This window comes from Gorilla gorilla, chromosome 8, assembly GCF_029281585.2.
Source record: "Gorilla gorilla gorilla isolate KB3781 chromosome 8, NHGRI_mGorGor1-v2.1_pri, whole genome shotgun sequence".
Taxonomy (NCBI): Eukaryota; Metazoa; Chordata; class Mammalia; order Primates; family Hominidae; genus Gorilla; species Gorilla gorilla.
In genome coordinates, this window is record NC_073232.2 from 126772316 (window position 1) to 126788391 (window position 16076).

The following is a 16076-nucleotide window of genomic DNA, read 5'->3' on the forward strand; positions in this document are numbered from 1 at the left end:
GGATATCACTTCCTGCCACAGGGACCTTTTCCACGCAGAGCTATGCTCTGGAAGAAAGCCCAGATTAGAAAGTAAATAAATAAAAGGAACAATATACATAAAATGACAAATAAACAAAAATATAATTATCAAATAATATTATACATCTGGAATTGAGAACAATTAAACAGAATCACATTTTCATGCCTTTTCTTCTCCAAGACCTCAAAGCACTGTGAGATGCTAGATTGTTTATATTCTGTTTTAACCTTTGTTGAATAGCTGATTTGTCGGCTATTTGTTAACATCTGTGTGGACTAAAATCAGTCTACAGATGATTCTAATTTAAAAAATAAAAGAGAAAATAATGAGAGTGAGCCGATTGGCCAGGGGAAACGGACTTGGGTAGGAAGCGACCACAGAGAACCTTCAACCCTGAGATGGGACCGGGTAGGGGAGGACCCCGAGGGGCTGAGAGGCTCTGGTCCCGCAGCAGATGGGTCTGCAGGCCAAGTATTAACGAGCCCCAAGAGGACAGGTAGCAACAATGGTAGAAATTGCCACATGCTCAGTATTTCCCCCAAGTCTGGCCTCTGATAATTGCTTTACGTAGATTAGCTTGCTTAATTCTCACTAACACCCTATGAGGTAGATTCTATCATCACCCTATCTGTTTTACAGATGAGGAAACTAGGACCATTTTTCTTATTTTTTTATATATATATAGATGAGGTCTCAACTATGTTGTCCAGGGTGGTCTTCAACTCCTGGCCTGAAGCAATCTTCCGGCCCTCAGCCTCCCAAAATGTTGGGATTACAGGTATGAGCACTGTACATGGCCCAGGAAACTAGGAGCAGAATGGCCGTCACATGGTCAAAGTCAAACAATCAGCATGTGGTGATCCCTGGGTTGAGACCAGGTAATTTGATTCCAGAATCCTGGCTCACACTCCTGAGCTAGACTGTTGCCCCATGCGCTCTACTTTATTTTTTCTTTCACATGCTAACTTTCTTAAGTTGCTGAAAACTGTAGCTACCAAAATTTAGGGGGTGTGTTCTCTCCCCTCATGATGCCATGAATATACTTAAAGCTTATCACTAGACTAAGACCCCAGGAGACCCTCACTCCCTTATTTGCTCTGCCCAGCTCACACAATCCCCACCCCCTCCCCACCTCCCGACAGCTTCCATCCCAGCATGCTAATGCTTAGCCGTTCTTCACTGTTGTTTGATGTGCCATTGTTCTGTTCTCCCACTTCTCATGATGGGCTTCTGAATACCTCAAAGCACCTGGTCTAGAAATCTGCAAATACTAGGCAGACAAAAGACCACCTGATTTACCTGAACTCCAAATGGTAGTTATTACAAATGTGACAAAAGAGAAGGTAAACTGTTGTACAACTCACAACCAGTAGGAATGTATTACCTCTCCAAGGCTCTGTCTCTCCTGTTTGTCATCATAGCCCGAAGTGTAGAAAGGCTCATAGGTAATAAGATCTGGACGTTCAATGTCATAAATTGCCTTGACCTTGGGAATGGCTGCTAAATCCTTGTAATCCAGGATCTCATTGTCTACTTTTGCCTGGCAAAGTTAACCAGAAAGAACAATTACCTTGTAGTCTCACTGCTTTGGGAAACTGTAGTTGGCGCATTTCCTGTTGTTTAAAAAGTGAAGGCCTTAAAATAAACAAAAACCAAAACATCTTGCCTAACACAGTTATACTCTTCAGAAGTTGCCCTTTATACCATATATTAATCATGTTTTTTTTTTAAAAGTCACTGAACGCTTAGGAAAAAATCTGTGTAGAATTCATGAAATAGATAAACGTGCAAACCTTAAGGATCATTTTCTGAATTTATGATAGTAAAGGAAAAAGCTCAAACAGATGGTCCAATAATCCTCTCAGATGGCTAAAAACAAGAACTGCATAATTAATAAACTAAATATTTAAATATCTTTGTGGTAGAATTTAGGAACACTCAGTATCAGCTTCATAAAATATATATTTAATGCCCAAATATCTATATGCAATTTAGGTGCAAGAATTTTTTTTTTGAGACGGAGTCTTAGGTGCAAGAATTTTTTTTTTGAGACGGAGTCTTAGGTGCAAGAATTTTTTTTTTGAGACAGAGTCTTAGGTGCAAGAATTTTTTTTTTGAGACGGAGTCTTAGGTGCAAGAATTTTTTAAGTCCCGCAACATATTACTACATTTTACAGGTCGTCTGATCACTCTGTTGATGGTCACATATAAATGTAATTACCTAAAGGTAAAAGTGATTGAGGAGACTGTTCTACAAAAATGAAAATCAGGTCTCATAACAAAAATAGAAATCACTTTGAATTAGTTTTTGTTTTGGATTACCCATTCTGCTATTACAATCCACTAATTTACCTGTCCCAGAAATGTCACTTCCAGAAGTAGATACTTACATAGATAGTATGACCTGGTGAGCCAGGAATACTGGAGCCTGGTCTAGAATAAATACTTTCTGAGGATGTCCTGGTAGGCTGTAAAATAAACAGTGACTTGTAAGACTTCGGACCCTGGCTTCAGAATCTAGACTGTCCTGGGCCCTTAAGCTCTACTAAAAACTCAGCTAGTGAAAAAAAGAAACATTTATCACCTTTTTGAATAAGGTAAAATACAACCTAGAAGGAAAGGTAAATGCAAACTAGTTGTACGATCCAGTTTTGAAAAGGCATGGGGAGGCCTTTTTCTGGCCCTTCCTGCTCCTTGTCCCCTACGAGAATTTCTGGTTTACCTTTGAGCACGCCTCAAAGCTTCCTGTTTCTCTCCCTCTCTACTGCCATAGTCCCAGCCCCAGTCACCACCTCCATTCATCCAGATTATTGCAATGGCCTCCCTGTGAGTTTTCTGCCTTCTCCCCTCCCTTCTTCAAATCAAATCCACCTGGCAGGCAATGGATAGAGAGACCCTTTTTTTTTTTTTTTTTTTTTTTTTTGAGACAGAGTCTCACTCTGTTGCCCAGGCTGGAGTGTAGTGGTGCAATCTTGGCTCACTGCAAGCTCCGCCTCCCAGGTTCACACCTTTCTCCTGCCTCAGCCTCCCGAGTAGCTAGAACTACAGGCACCTGCCACCATGCCCGACTAATTTTTTGTATTTTTAGTAGAGACAGGGTTTCACCGTGTTAGCCAGGATGGTCTTGATCTCCTGACCTCGTGATCTGCCCGCCTCCGCCTCCCAAAGTGCTGGGATTACAGGTGTGAGCCACCGCACTCAGCCGAGAGACCTTTCAAGAACATAATTTGGATGGTCACTTCTCTGCTTTTGTCTCCAGCATTGATATAGTTTGGCTGTGTCTCCACCCACGTTTCGCCTTGAATTGTAATAATCCCCACGTGTCAAGGGTGGGTCCAGGTGGAGATAATTGAATCACGGGGCAGTTTCCCCCATACTATTCTTGTGATAGTGAATAAGTCTCACGAGACTGATGATTTTATAAATGGGAGTTTCTCTGCACAAGCTCTCTTGCCTGCCACCACGTAAGACATGACTTTGCTTCTTATTTGCCTTCTGCCATGATTGTGAGGCCTCCCCAGCCATGTGGAACTGGAGTCCATTAAGCCACTTTCCTTTATAAATTACCCAGTCTTGGATATATCTTTACTAGCGGCATGAGAACAGACCTAACAGAAGCATCCATTCAGAATAAAATCACAACAACCAGGGCCTCATGATTCTATCCCTGCCTTCCCCTCCTACCTTGTCTCTCACCTGTCATCACTCACAGAACCCAGCGCACAAAGCTGCCTCGGAGTTCTTATCCTTGCTTACTGCTCCCTCTGCCTGAAATGCCCTAGCTCCCAATTTTACTTGGATGATTCTCTTCCTTCAGTCTTGGCTTAAATATCACCTCCTCAGAGAGGACCTCCCTGATTCAATCCAGAGTTGGTTCCCCATGTTGTTTTCTCTCATAGTGTCATTCTTTTTTCCTTCATGAGTAAAATGTATAATTATATATTTATTGGTTTCCTTGCATCATGTCTGTCTCCCTCATTTAGTCATGCTCTCTGCCCTCATAGAGTTTATTTTTTAACCACTGTCTTTACCCAATGCTTTCCACAGGTACATAGAAGGCACAAATCCTAGTTGAGGGAATGAGCTAGAATTTATTATTTGTAAACAAATACTTAGTTTGCAGACACTTGACTTATGTTAATTACACGATTTCAGTCTAACTATATAGAGAGTCACTGAGGTAAGGCTGGTGGGTCGGCCTTTGGGAAGGATGAAAGAAACTGGACTTCATAGTATATACCTGAAGAACGTGGAGAGTGAGAGGTGGTTATGTGAGCAGGAAGGAAACTTATGAACTAGGATCAGCTGCCTCCTGCTTCTGTTTAACATATTCTGGAAAGCTCTGCAGAGAAAACTCAAGGCCTCATTTTGGAACACTTCCTCGCCTCTGTTGCAGCCATTTCCTAAAGAGAGTAACTTATAGTTCTACAATAGGAATAAGACCTTGCCTTCTCAGTACTGTTTCTATTGGTGTTTAATACCTTGAATGTGGGCACCACTGAGCCAAAGAAACTCCTTCAGACAAGGGTGTTGTCTCACTATGCTGTTCACAGTTGAAGCAATGAAGGCAAACATATTTGGCCAATTCAGGTCAGGCAGTGATTAGACTCATTGCCGGAAGACTGTGATCAGTCTTTTTCAGCCAATGCCCCTGGTATCTTTGAGATGCTAGGGTGGAAGTGGCTGGGAGAAATCACACCACACCCAGGTGGAGGTGCACCAGGTGCATCACTTCTGGGCCTCCTCCCCAGGACCTGCCGTGCACAAGCGCTTTCCTGCTAGAGTTATACCAATCAGAGGCATATCTCAATATGAGAAAATTCTACCTCTGAGTATGTTGAAAAAGGAAAGACTCACATAACACTATTCAAGAAATGTGCAGGCTGGGCACAGTGGCTCACACCTGTAATCCCAGCACTTTGGGAGGCTGAGGCGGGTGGATCACCTGAGGTCAGGAGTTTGAGACCAGCCTGGCCAACATGGTGAAACCCCATCTCTACTAAAAATACAATAAAATTAACTGGGTGTGGTGGCAGGCACCTGTAATCCCAGCTACTTGGGAGGCTGAGGCATGAGAATCGCTTGAACTTGGAAGGCGGAGGGTGCAGTGAGCCGAGATTGTGCCACTGCACTCCAGCCTGGGCAACAAGAGTGAAACTCTGCCTCAAAATAATAATAATAATCATAATCATAATCATAAAGTGCAATTTCTAGATCCATTTCCTAATCAAAATATAGAAGTGGCACAATCAAAATGTATTCCTCCTTTACAAGGAGATGCTACCCCCTGAAAAAGCTGAACCTGTATCCATCTCTGTGAGATAATTATTAACCACAGGTAGTCCTTCAGTTTCAAGTGGCCAGGATCTCACATTTTCCAAACTTAATGTCAAAATGAAACCTCTTAAGTAGCAACCCAAGAATATCGATGGCAACGAATGTCTACTGCCCACTTACTACGTGGAAGCCCTGTGCCAAGCACTTCCCAGGCTTAATCTCATGTAATCTTCTCCGTAACCCTAGGAGGTAGCTTCCATTATTATTCCTATTTTACAGATAAGGAAAAAGTATCAGTGCTCCAAGCCACACAGGTAGGAAAGGGATGAAGAGTCAGGATTTGAACTCAGACACTCTAGGTCCACAGCCCAAGCACTTAAGCCCTGCACTAAAATTTTGCTGTATTGGAGGGCAAATGTGATCATTTATTTCCTATCAACATAACTATGGGACAAATGGGGTGAAACTAAAAGAGAAATATTGAGATCAAGTAGCAGAAAAGAATGCTTGCTAACTGAAAATATTTCTGTTGCGCTAGCTCTGTAAGAACACTGCAATAGCTCACTGGGTTGGGGTGGGGAGAGGGTGTGCGGCAGGAGCATCAGATGTCTTCGGTTACTGGGGTTGCTATGACAAAGGCCTGTTTTCATTAACAAGCATCCAGGACATTGTGTGAACAGCCAAAGTGTACGCTGGGGCTTTGGGGTCACTCGTATGTTACTCATCCTTATTTTTGCCAAGTGTAGGGCAAGGATACTTTCAGCCTTTGCTGTAATGATGCAGCTGGGGATGGCTCTAAATGGTTTTATTTGCTCTTGTACTGCATGTACTGGTAGAAACAGAGCTGAAGAACAACGCACGCACATGTAGGGAAGGGTCTTTAACAGCACCTTCCAGGGATGAAGAGCTTCGTGGGCAGTAAAGGCAGTTCTCTTGGCAGAACTAGCCTATTTCACTTCAGTTTCTCTCTCCCTTCCTTCTCTGAGACAGAGTCTCACTCTGTCGCCCAGCCTGGAGTGCAGTGGCATGATCTTAGCTTCACTGCAACCTCTGCCTCCCAGGTTCAAGCGATTCTAGTGCCTCAGCCTCCCAAGTAGCTGGGACTACGGGGACTTGCCACCACACCCAGCTAATTTTTGTATTTTTAGTAGAGATGGGGTTTCACCCCATTGGCCAGGATGGTCTTGAACTCCTGACCTCATGATTTGCCTGCCTCGGCCTCCCAAAGTGCTGGGATTACAGACGTGAGCCATAACACCTGGCCTCTCCCTTCCTTCTTGACTGGATTAGAGGATCCTGTGAGTTATGCAGGCTTTCTTGGAAACATTTATCTTTTTTTATTTACACTATTAATACTGTTGAGCTAAAGATTTTAAAAGTTATTCAACAATTTGAATTTTTTCAAGTCCCATTTGGTTTTTAAAAGTTTTCAGATCCAAATTACCTCCAATTTGCATACACTTACCCCCAAGTTCTCTGATTAAGAAATAAATATTTTAGGTTTTAATAGGCAGTTTTCAAAGTCAGGTGAACTGGTCATCAAATTTGCTGATGTTCTGGCTTGTCCTAGAGCCATCCCTCTGCTACTCGCATCTTCAAATTTTAGTGTTGATAAATGCCCTGATGTATCCTGGAGATATGGTTTGGCTCTGTGCCCCCACCCAAATCTCATCTTGATTTGTAATATCCATGTGTCCAGGGAGAGAGGTGATTGGATTATGGGGGTGGTTTTCCCCATGCTGTTCTCATGATAGTGAGAGAATTCTCACGAGACCTGGTGGTTTTATAAATGGTAGTTTTTACTGCATTCACATGCTCTCTCTTTCCTGCCACCATGTGAAGAAGGTCTTTGCTTCCCCTTTGCCTTCTGCCACGATTGTTAAGATTCCTGAGGCCTTCCCAGCCATGCAGAACTGTGGGTCAATTAAACCTCTTTTCTTTATAAATTACCCCGTCTTGGGCAGTTCTTTATAGCAGTGTGAAAATGGACTAATACACTTCGAGATTTGGAAACTGCTTTTTCTTTCACTGAATTTACCACTGTTTGTTTTTGCTTCATTCTGACCTCCTAAGTTTATGGTAAAATTTACTTCCATGGACATCTTGTTTTGCGGGTTGAGTTGCATTCTTGCTTGCTTATTTTCTTACAATGGCCCAATTCTGTTTACCTGTCTATATTGAAATAATGGGATAAAACACATCTATGTATTTTATGTAAGACAGTGTAATACAGTGGACTTAAAAGGCTGGCTTTGGTGCCAAATAACAGTTCAAACCTGGGCTCTACTAGTTGTTTGATGTTACATGAGTTTTTCTTTTTTCTTTTCCGTTCTCTTTTTCCTTTAACTTCCTTGAGCTTCAACTTCTTCACGTACAGAACGCAGCAAGGTGTACCAGCATAACTATGTCACAGGGTTAAATGAGAGAATGCATATAAAGCTCCAAGCACCTTACTGGGCACATGGCAAGTAGTCAACATTTTCTAGACACTTGGGATTAGACTAGGTTTCTCAGGCAGTTAATCTCAAATAATGCCTCTGTTTTGCTCTTCATGAATATTCCTTTCATACGTGAGCTACATAGAACTGGGCTTCCCCAGCGTTCTCTACAGCTACCGCACTTGGACTCCTTCCCATCAGAACTCAGATATGTGAAGCAATTCATCACAGTATATGGGGCAGCAGTCCCGCCAGGAGCTGACAGATAGCCTTCCCCTCCTTGAGAACTCTGTGAAGTGATTCCAAATGCTCTTGGAGACAGGGACTGTGTCTCCACTTTGGTAATTAATGCCCTTCCCATGCCGATGACGATGACCTTGCACAGTCTGTCTTATCTGCCAGGACAGTTCCTGGTTTGTTGCCTACTGAACTGTGCTCAAGGCTTAAGTGACACACATGGATTGCCTGCTTTTTGCCACAGTCCCTAATGTCTCTCAGAGTGTATTTGCTCAACTGCGGGAGGTTAGAGGTCTCTCCCTTATGAAGGTCATAAAATTACTTTTTAAAAATTGAATGATTATTTTTGGACTTTTAATCCTAGATACTTAGAATTTTACATTTCAATTTGAAACATCTAGAATTCTAAACATGTTGAATTTCAAATTAACATCTTGTTTATTAAAAGAACCCTTTTTATTCTTTCAGCTGTTATTTTTCTTTTCCTAATGAATCCATAATTTGCTGTTACAGCTAAGATATCTTCAAAAGGCTCAGAGCTGTTCTCCAACACATTAACATACATCCACTCAGACAGAAACCATCTCAATCTTGAAAGCACTTAACTTACTGACATGCTGTCCCACTTTCAAATCCCACTGACAGTTTCTTCTTTACCATTAACCCAACACTATCATCACCACTTTGGTCATCACAGAATTTTACAGGTGATCCTGACATGTAACTGATGATCCTTACATGTAGTTATTTAATCTAAATTACCATTTCCACCCATTCAGATGTCCAGGGTAACAACAGTGACCCAGTAATTATGAACTGAACTCAATAACCCAATGGGTCAGAAGCCTTGTTTCTGGAATTCTTTATGAGAGTTACAGTAAAAAAAATTACTCTCTGGTCTATGTTATAAATGCATACAATTTCAAATATTTATCACCAAAGGTAAGCTCACTTCTACAGAATAAAGGAAACAGCAAGGACTTATGGCAAACATACTAAAAGCAGGTACAATTTATTTACTTTCATTTAAGCACCTTTTCCTTGCAGAAAAACCAACTCGAAAGTGCAGTTGGAGAAACTCAGTTCTTCCTTTTGATGCTATCTTTGGCATCTTCTGATGCCATCTTTGGCATGGAGGTGGGGTGGGGTGGGATGAAGAAAGCAGGCAAGGTAGATAGATAAAGAATTATATATGGTAGTGATCGCTCAGAGTATTTTGCCAGTAAGATGAGGCAAGTAGTTGAAACCTTATTTTGGCAAAAGGAAGAAAGGAGCCTTCGGTAAGAACCTTCTTGTTGATATGGCTGTTCTCATTCAGTCTGTCATGATGAAGGGGTCCATTTACTCTATAGTTATCTCCCCAGCACACTTTCATGTCTTTACGTTTGATTTCGACAACGATTTTTACTTTCCACACACACACACACAAAAATAACAAAGAGATGCCTCATTAGAAGACTAGCAGTTCAACAGGAGAGATAAAACATGGCATTTAATTACAAATAAGTAGCCAAATGCTTTAAAAAGCACATCTTTTTGTTTTCTTCATGAAATCTCTTTGAAAAGCCCTCTAAATACCTTTCAGCTATTTTTCCCCTATGCCTTGATTTTGTCCATCTGTCCTACCATTCAGAAGGCACAGTCACAGAACAAAAATTAATTGAAGACATCCTCTTCCGTTTCCATTACAGGTCTTATTATTCTTCAAATACTAACCATTAAAAACACTTACCAGAGCTCTGCTGGTTGAGTAAGTAGATAAATGACATTTTCCATTTACTTTCCATTATGATCCACCATGCACATGGGTCGCCTAGAAGGACAGTGCTGGGAAGCACTTTGTAGCCCCTGTCCTCCCCCCATTCAGCAGGAGCAGGGATGCAACAACTATATTCATCTAATTTGCATTTATCCAAAGCCATGCTCTAAGGAGAGAAACTACAGGCATCTGGCAACTAGATCAGAATGATCTTACGAACACTGATGGGACAACTACTGATATAAGGTGACTGACACCTTATACTAAGTCCTGTTGATGTGGACAGTACCTGCCTTGGGTTTTTGTTGAAGTTCACTAGACAAGGTGGGGATAACAGCTGCAGAAAAAGGAATACTTTTAAAACCTGCACATACTGAATGCCCGCTGCTAAGCAAAGAAAGAGTGAAATCAACTCCTTTGGAAAAAAGAATTTTGTGTTTGGAGAGGAGACAGGAGGGTGCTGTGCGCACACACCACTTCTCTGGGGACAGTTTCACAAATGCCATCAGCCGTTATTACATGAAATCTTTCCAGTATAAATCTTTACACCTCTACATTCAGCTGTCTGATGAACTGTAAAGACATGCTGAAAAGGATGAAATGCTTGGACGAAGTGAACACTGGGAGTAAAACAGTATGTATTGTAGTGACATGAACAAAACAAAAATCAAGCACCACTAACATTACTTGCTTGTTCTTGACAGACATTAAGCCTCAAGTTAGCTCCTTTAAAAATATACACATGGTATTTGTTCGGTATATTATAGATTGACAAGTGCATATGTTATAATTGGTGAATATTAGTTTCAAAGAAAAAAGTCAAACCCATTTTGTAGGTCAGTCAATTCATGCTTTAACCTCCAAAGGCATGGCTGAGAAAAACTCCCTTTTAGAATGAAAGCAAGTGACACCCCCCAGATTATTACAGACTTGGTCCTGGGAATACCATGTGCTTTGTGTATAATGAATTACACATGCTCAGTACTGAGTTTTACCTGTAGACAAAATTTGCTATTCATAGAAAACTTCCAAGTGAGTGGAACCAGAATACTTTTTTCTTAGGTAATTCTATTTTCATCATTTTCTTTTACCTGTAATTCAGGCAAAAGGAAAAGATGGAGCTCATTCTCAATATAGATAACAAAAATGACTTTCCTGCTATAGATTTTACTTTCCTCTACAACAAAACCAGGACTTATTTCTGCAGCACAGAGTACTGAATGTCCCTGCAAGGAAGACAGTTTATCTAATAACTAAGGGTACTGAATTTTAAGTGGTGGAAAATGAGCTGCTGTGTAGCCAAAATTACTTAAAAGATAAAATATCTGTGACTTGAGAACTGCATTGCTTTGGAGTTTTCCGGAATCTTAAAGGTACTGGTGAGCCATTCTTCAATCGCCAACGGGTGAAGGGAGACCTTGCCACACAGCCCATTTTCCCTGCCAGGTCCCAAGCTGTTTACAACTTTCTGCGATGGAGCTAAAGTTGACTTCATTGATAGTTACAGCTGGATAATAGGAATCAGATGTCCCTTTTGAACAACAAGATAGGAGGAGAGAAGTTATTGAAAACAGACCTCTCTCGCTCCCTCTCTGTCTCTCAAGATGCTCCAAATCTCTTAAGCTTAAAAGTCTGGGGCAAACTAAAAAATTTCACACTTGATGATGGCATTTTTCTTCAAGTCATGAAAATGTATTACTTGGTTGTAGACACAGGCTAACAAAATGTAATACTATTTAACAGTATACTACTGGAAAAAATAAGAAAAAAAAACTATTGAAAAAGTGGCTTCTTGCCAAGTGGAAGCACTTAATTCTGAGCAACACTCATTTAAAGTGGGGACAATCTTTGGCTGTTCCTCTGGATTCATGTGACTTTGACTTCACCGTGTGTGGAAACTCTGCCACTGGAGCTGAAACTTTAACACAGAATGAAGATCGTATGAAAAATACATCATATCATAGGAACCCAGTATCACGGGACAATGCAAGGCACTGAGGCCTGGGGTCAAGAACTGAAGTGTGCAGTTGGCTTGCTGTTTATGACAGACAGCCTGTGCAGTCTCAGACATGCTGCTGTATCTGTCCGTTTTTGGTTTGTTTTTTTTTTTTTTTTTTTTTTTTTGAGACAGGGTCTCACTCTGTTGCCCAGGCTGGAGTGCAGTGGCATGATCTTGGCTCACTGCAGCCTCAACCTCCCCAGGCTCAGGTGATCCTCCCATCTAAGCCTCCTGAGTGGCTAAGAATACAGGCACGCACCACTATCCCTCACTAATTTTTGTATTTTTGGAAAGGTACATGTGGGGTTTTGCCATATTGCCCAGGCTGGTCTCAAACTCCTGGGCTCTAGTGATCTGCCCACATTGGCCTCCCGACGTGCTGGGATTACAGGCATGAGCCACCATGTCCAGCCCATCCGACTTCATTCTATCAATGAGGAAACTCAGGGGGTTGACCTCTAAAAGGTTCTCTTCTACTCTAAGCTTCTATACTTCTGTCTTTTCCATCGTGCAAAGAAAGAAGGTGAAGGTTTAACAAAAATAGAAACTCAAACTCTTCTTATCCTTAGCGCAGTTCTGACAGGCACAGAATGTACAGGCACACAGCCCAGCCAAAGTGCTGCAGTGCAACCCTGAATTGTTAGCAGAGCTACAGAACAGGTTTCATCTGGGCTGAGATGAGATTGTAGAAAGTCACTTCTAGTTTAACAGGCCAAGGTTTCCACTGATTCTCAGAGAACCCTAAAGACGGTCAGGTCTGTGCATGCAGCATAATCTCCAGCCTGGCTGTTCCTCTGCCGGGCTGGTTGAGTCCTCTCCCTTCCCCTGCAGGATGCCCCGGGCAGGTGGTGCTGCTCTCTTCCTTACACTCCATCAGTGGCCCCCTGACAACAGCCTTAGCCAGTATTTAATGTTCTCCTTCTTCTGCTTCTTTCAGGTTTTTCTCTCACTGTCCCCTTGCAGTATAGCAGGACGAATATGAGTGAAGGGCTCACGGAAACATGGTTTTCAATCCTAGCTCTTCCACTTACCAGTAGAGTAACTCTGGAGAAGTTACCTAACTATGATGGGTCTCAGTCTCCCCATCTGTAAAATGGGAATAAGATTAGCTACCTCGCAGGAATTCTTAGGGAGAGCAAATGAGATTATACGTAAATCCCCCAGTCTCCATAGAGTAGGTGCCTGTTCTCAGTTTCTTCCTTTCCCACTTCACTGTTCTTTTGTTTTTTTTCTTGAGACAGAGTCTTGCTCTGTCACCCCGGCTGGAGTGCAGTGGCGCAATCTTGGCTCACTGCAACCTCTGTCTCCAGGGTTCAAACAATTCTCCTGCCTCAGCCTCCTAAGTAGCTGGGATTACAGGCGCCCACAACCATGCCTGGTTAATTTTTATATTTTTAGTGGAGACGGGGTTTCACCATGTTGGCCAGGGTGGTCTTGAACTCCTGATCTCAAGTGATCTGCCTGCCTCGGCCTCCCAAAGTGCTGGGATTACAGGCGTGAGCCACTGTGCCTGGCCTCACTCACTCTTCCTTTCTTGAGTGAAACCACTCCCTACCCAAGCACTGCCTTCCCCGGCTGCACACTTCACATCTCCTCATCAGGTCCACCACTTTCTCCTCATCCCCTCATGGGCAAATCTCAGCCAGCCTCCAAAAATCAACTCCAAGACCACTTCTCCCAGGAAGCGACCCTGGAAACCTTTTCCTCATCTGACATTCCAAGGAGCATGGCCTACGCGAGCCATAGCCTGGGATGGGTTTCTGTACCACCCTTAAAATTATTTATCATCTTTTCTTGCCTATGAGGCTGGATCTGCCACATCCAGCCCAGCTCTATACCTGGGTGCTGAGCAGATACTTGTGCAGTGAACAAACGTGGCAACACGGGACCAAAAGGCAGCTTCTGATGTGCTTGCTTGAACAGACACAAAGCTTTAGCTGCTGCTCTGAATGAAAACATCCATCCAAGAAGACAACAGCCGGAGTCAGTGTGAGAGGCGCTTGTGGTGTGAGAAAAGCATCTGCTTTCTGCAGGAGCCGAAGAAGTTATGTGAGAAAAGCAGCCCAGGGGAAAAGCAACAGAAGCCTGGGCCCAGGACAGTGGCTTCGAGCCCCAGCCTAGACACAATGCCAACCTGCAGAGACGGAGACCGTCCTGTGCGTCGAATCAGACTTTTGGGATAAAAGAAATCGGATGAAGAACGCCGAATGTTTGGCAGCTGCCATGAAACATGAGAAAAGGGAAGAACGAACACAGAAATAGCCTCAAATCAGAAGAATTATTTTAAAAAATAAAACAAAACAACAACCACCTTAGGGAAAACTAACTTGAGAGTAAACATCAAGTGGGATTCTTTCATTGATGTACATGTGGATTTTTGGGCCTATGTTTAAAAGCATATTAACTGGTCTTCAAGTTACAGTAAATTTATCTAAGCTCCAACCTCCTTCAATTCCTCTCCATTTATTTTGGCTTAGACATTCTTACAATATATAAAGGGTAAGAAGCCAGTGAAGCCAACTGAGAGCCATCCTTGAGAATCTGTTGTTACAAATGCCCCATGAGTTCTTAAATATACAAAATATGGACTACCCAGTGGGGTTGCTGAAAGATTCTTAAAACATTTTCATTTTGCTATGGAAACTGCACTAATGTGACATGCAGTGAAAGGCCTGGAAATCTTGGCTCAAGATTTGTGATGTGTAGACACACCCTTAAGAGAGCACAAGATGTATTTCTCTGTTCAAAACGTATTCCCTTTAAACCCTACCAACATCAGTGTGAACCCGGCTCTGGGTACATGGGAGCCTCTTCCTCACTTCTGGGCTTTCCAAAGACAGTGACCCAGAGCACTGCCCTGACCTCCCACGTAGTGAATGCTGGGTTTAGGAGAAGAGCTTTAGAATTCTCTGGAAGGGCTTACTAAAGGAAGAAAACAATAGCTCCTCTTGGCCAGAATGGGTGAAAGTATTTCACTAGTTGTTTTCACAAGCTTATCCAGAGAGTTTTCCATCAAGATGTTATCAGAGTGTTGTTGGTTTTTAAAAATCATTTTAGTCACATGATTTGCAAACTCAAGCAATCCTGATACAGAAAAGACCCACATTCCACTCAGTCTGGCCTCATTAGCATTCCTCTCTTCATCTCCCAAAAGACTTCATCAGAGATGAAGTTAAAATGATTATTAAAAAACCTAAAAGCAACACTAGAGAGAGAGTACAAACTGCTATGGCTACTTGGGTGGTTTCGGGGCAGCATCCTCCAGCTATGCTGTGAACTTTACATTCTTATGATAAAAGTCACAATAAGGACGATCATTTCTGTTCTCCTATTTTATAAAGGTAACTCATTGCCAAAGCATCCATAGTTTCTCAAAAATCCCAGAGTCCAGAGCCCACAAGCAGGTGACTACACCTGTGTGTGACTATCCGGCTGATGGACTTCAGGACTCTGTGTGTCAAAAACAGAGAGCGAAACCACCCTAAGCTTGATGGGCAAATTCCTCTTTGGCTGTTCTTACCTTTACTTAATTATTCAGAGAAAAAGTGTTTTTTTTTCCCCCTCAACTTAAGTATGTTCATAATAATTGTGCATTCTAAAAGCATTGCATTTGTTCAGGGTCACAGGCAAGGGACAAGTTCCTAAAATATCCAAATGGTAAAATGTCTCCCTCTGATTGATGGATGCGAATTGAGGAGGAAAAGAAAAAACAAAAAACAAAGGAAAAATATCTCCTGTGCATACGTGTGGTTCATTCAGAGAATAAAGCAAACACACTAGGAAAATAAGAGCTGTAATTCCCAAGGCGGCAGGCAAAGGGATCTGAAAAAAGGCAGAGCGAATGGGTCTCGTTGATAATCACTGCTCCAAAGCCAAGTCACCCCTTCACAAGTCACACATCCGTGACTAGACCCCATCAGTAAACTGGTCGTGCTGCTGCTGGGGATTGCATACATAGCTTCTGATGCCTGCTAATGGCAGATCGAGAAGAGATTACACTATGCACTAGAATCTGGCCTCCAAAATAAATCCAGGCCATTCTTTTCCCTGAGACAGTAAATAGGGTGAAGTTAAACTCCAGTTTTTCCATGGGTACCACTAAGTTAGGTTAACCCAAGGCACTGGGATTCATTCAGTCTGATTATTGCACTGAAAAATACTTCCTAGCCCGTGTGAAAAATAGGGCATCTGAACAGGACAGAGATTATGATCACGGTTTTACAACTGTGTACAGCGCTTTGCTTCTGAAACATAAAATACTGCCATCTGGAGGTGTTCCGAGAATTGACTAATTTACCTATCTTGGTTGGTTATTATTTCCCCCAAAGGTTTTATCTGACAAGCC

General features: G+C 42.3%; 1 protein-coding gene across 15 annotated transcripts in view; it reads right to left on the minus strand.

Moving 5' to 3' along the window:
• Positions 1–16076, minus strand: part of ABLIM1 (actin binding LIM protein 1) — a 390799-nt gene that overhangs the window by 40489 nt on the left and 334234 nt on the right. For 14 of the 15 annotated variants that reach the window (XM_019034676.4, XM_019034678.4, XM_019034683.4 and 11 more), the window contains exons 9-10: positions 2412–2489; positions 1406–1561 (exon numbers count right to left, since the gene is read on the minus strand). In XM_019034676.4, coding sequence (XP_018890221.1) covers positions 1406–1561; positions 2412–2489 — 234 coding nt within the window. Of the gene's footprint in view, positions 1–1405; positions 1562–2411; positions 2490–13865; positions 13950–16076 lie in introns of all 15 variants that reach the window. The other variant, XM_019034674.4, reaches the window with a different exon arrangement.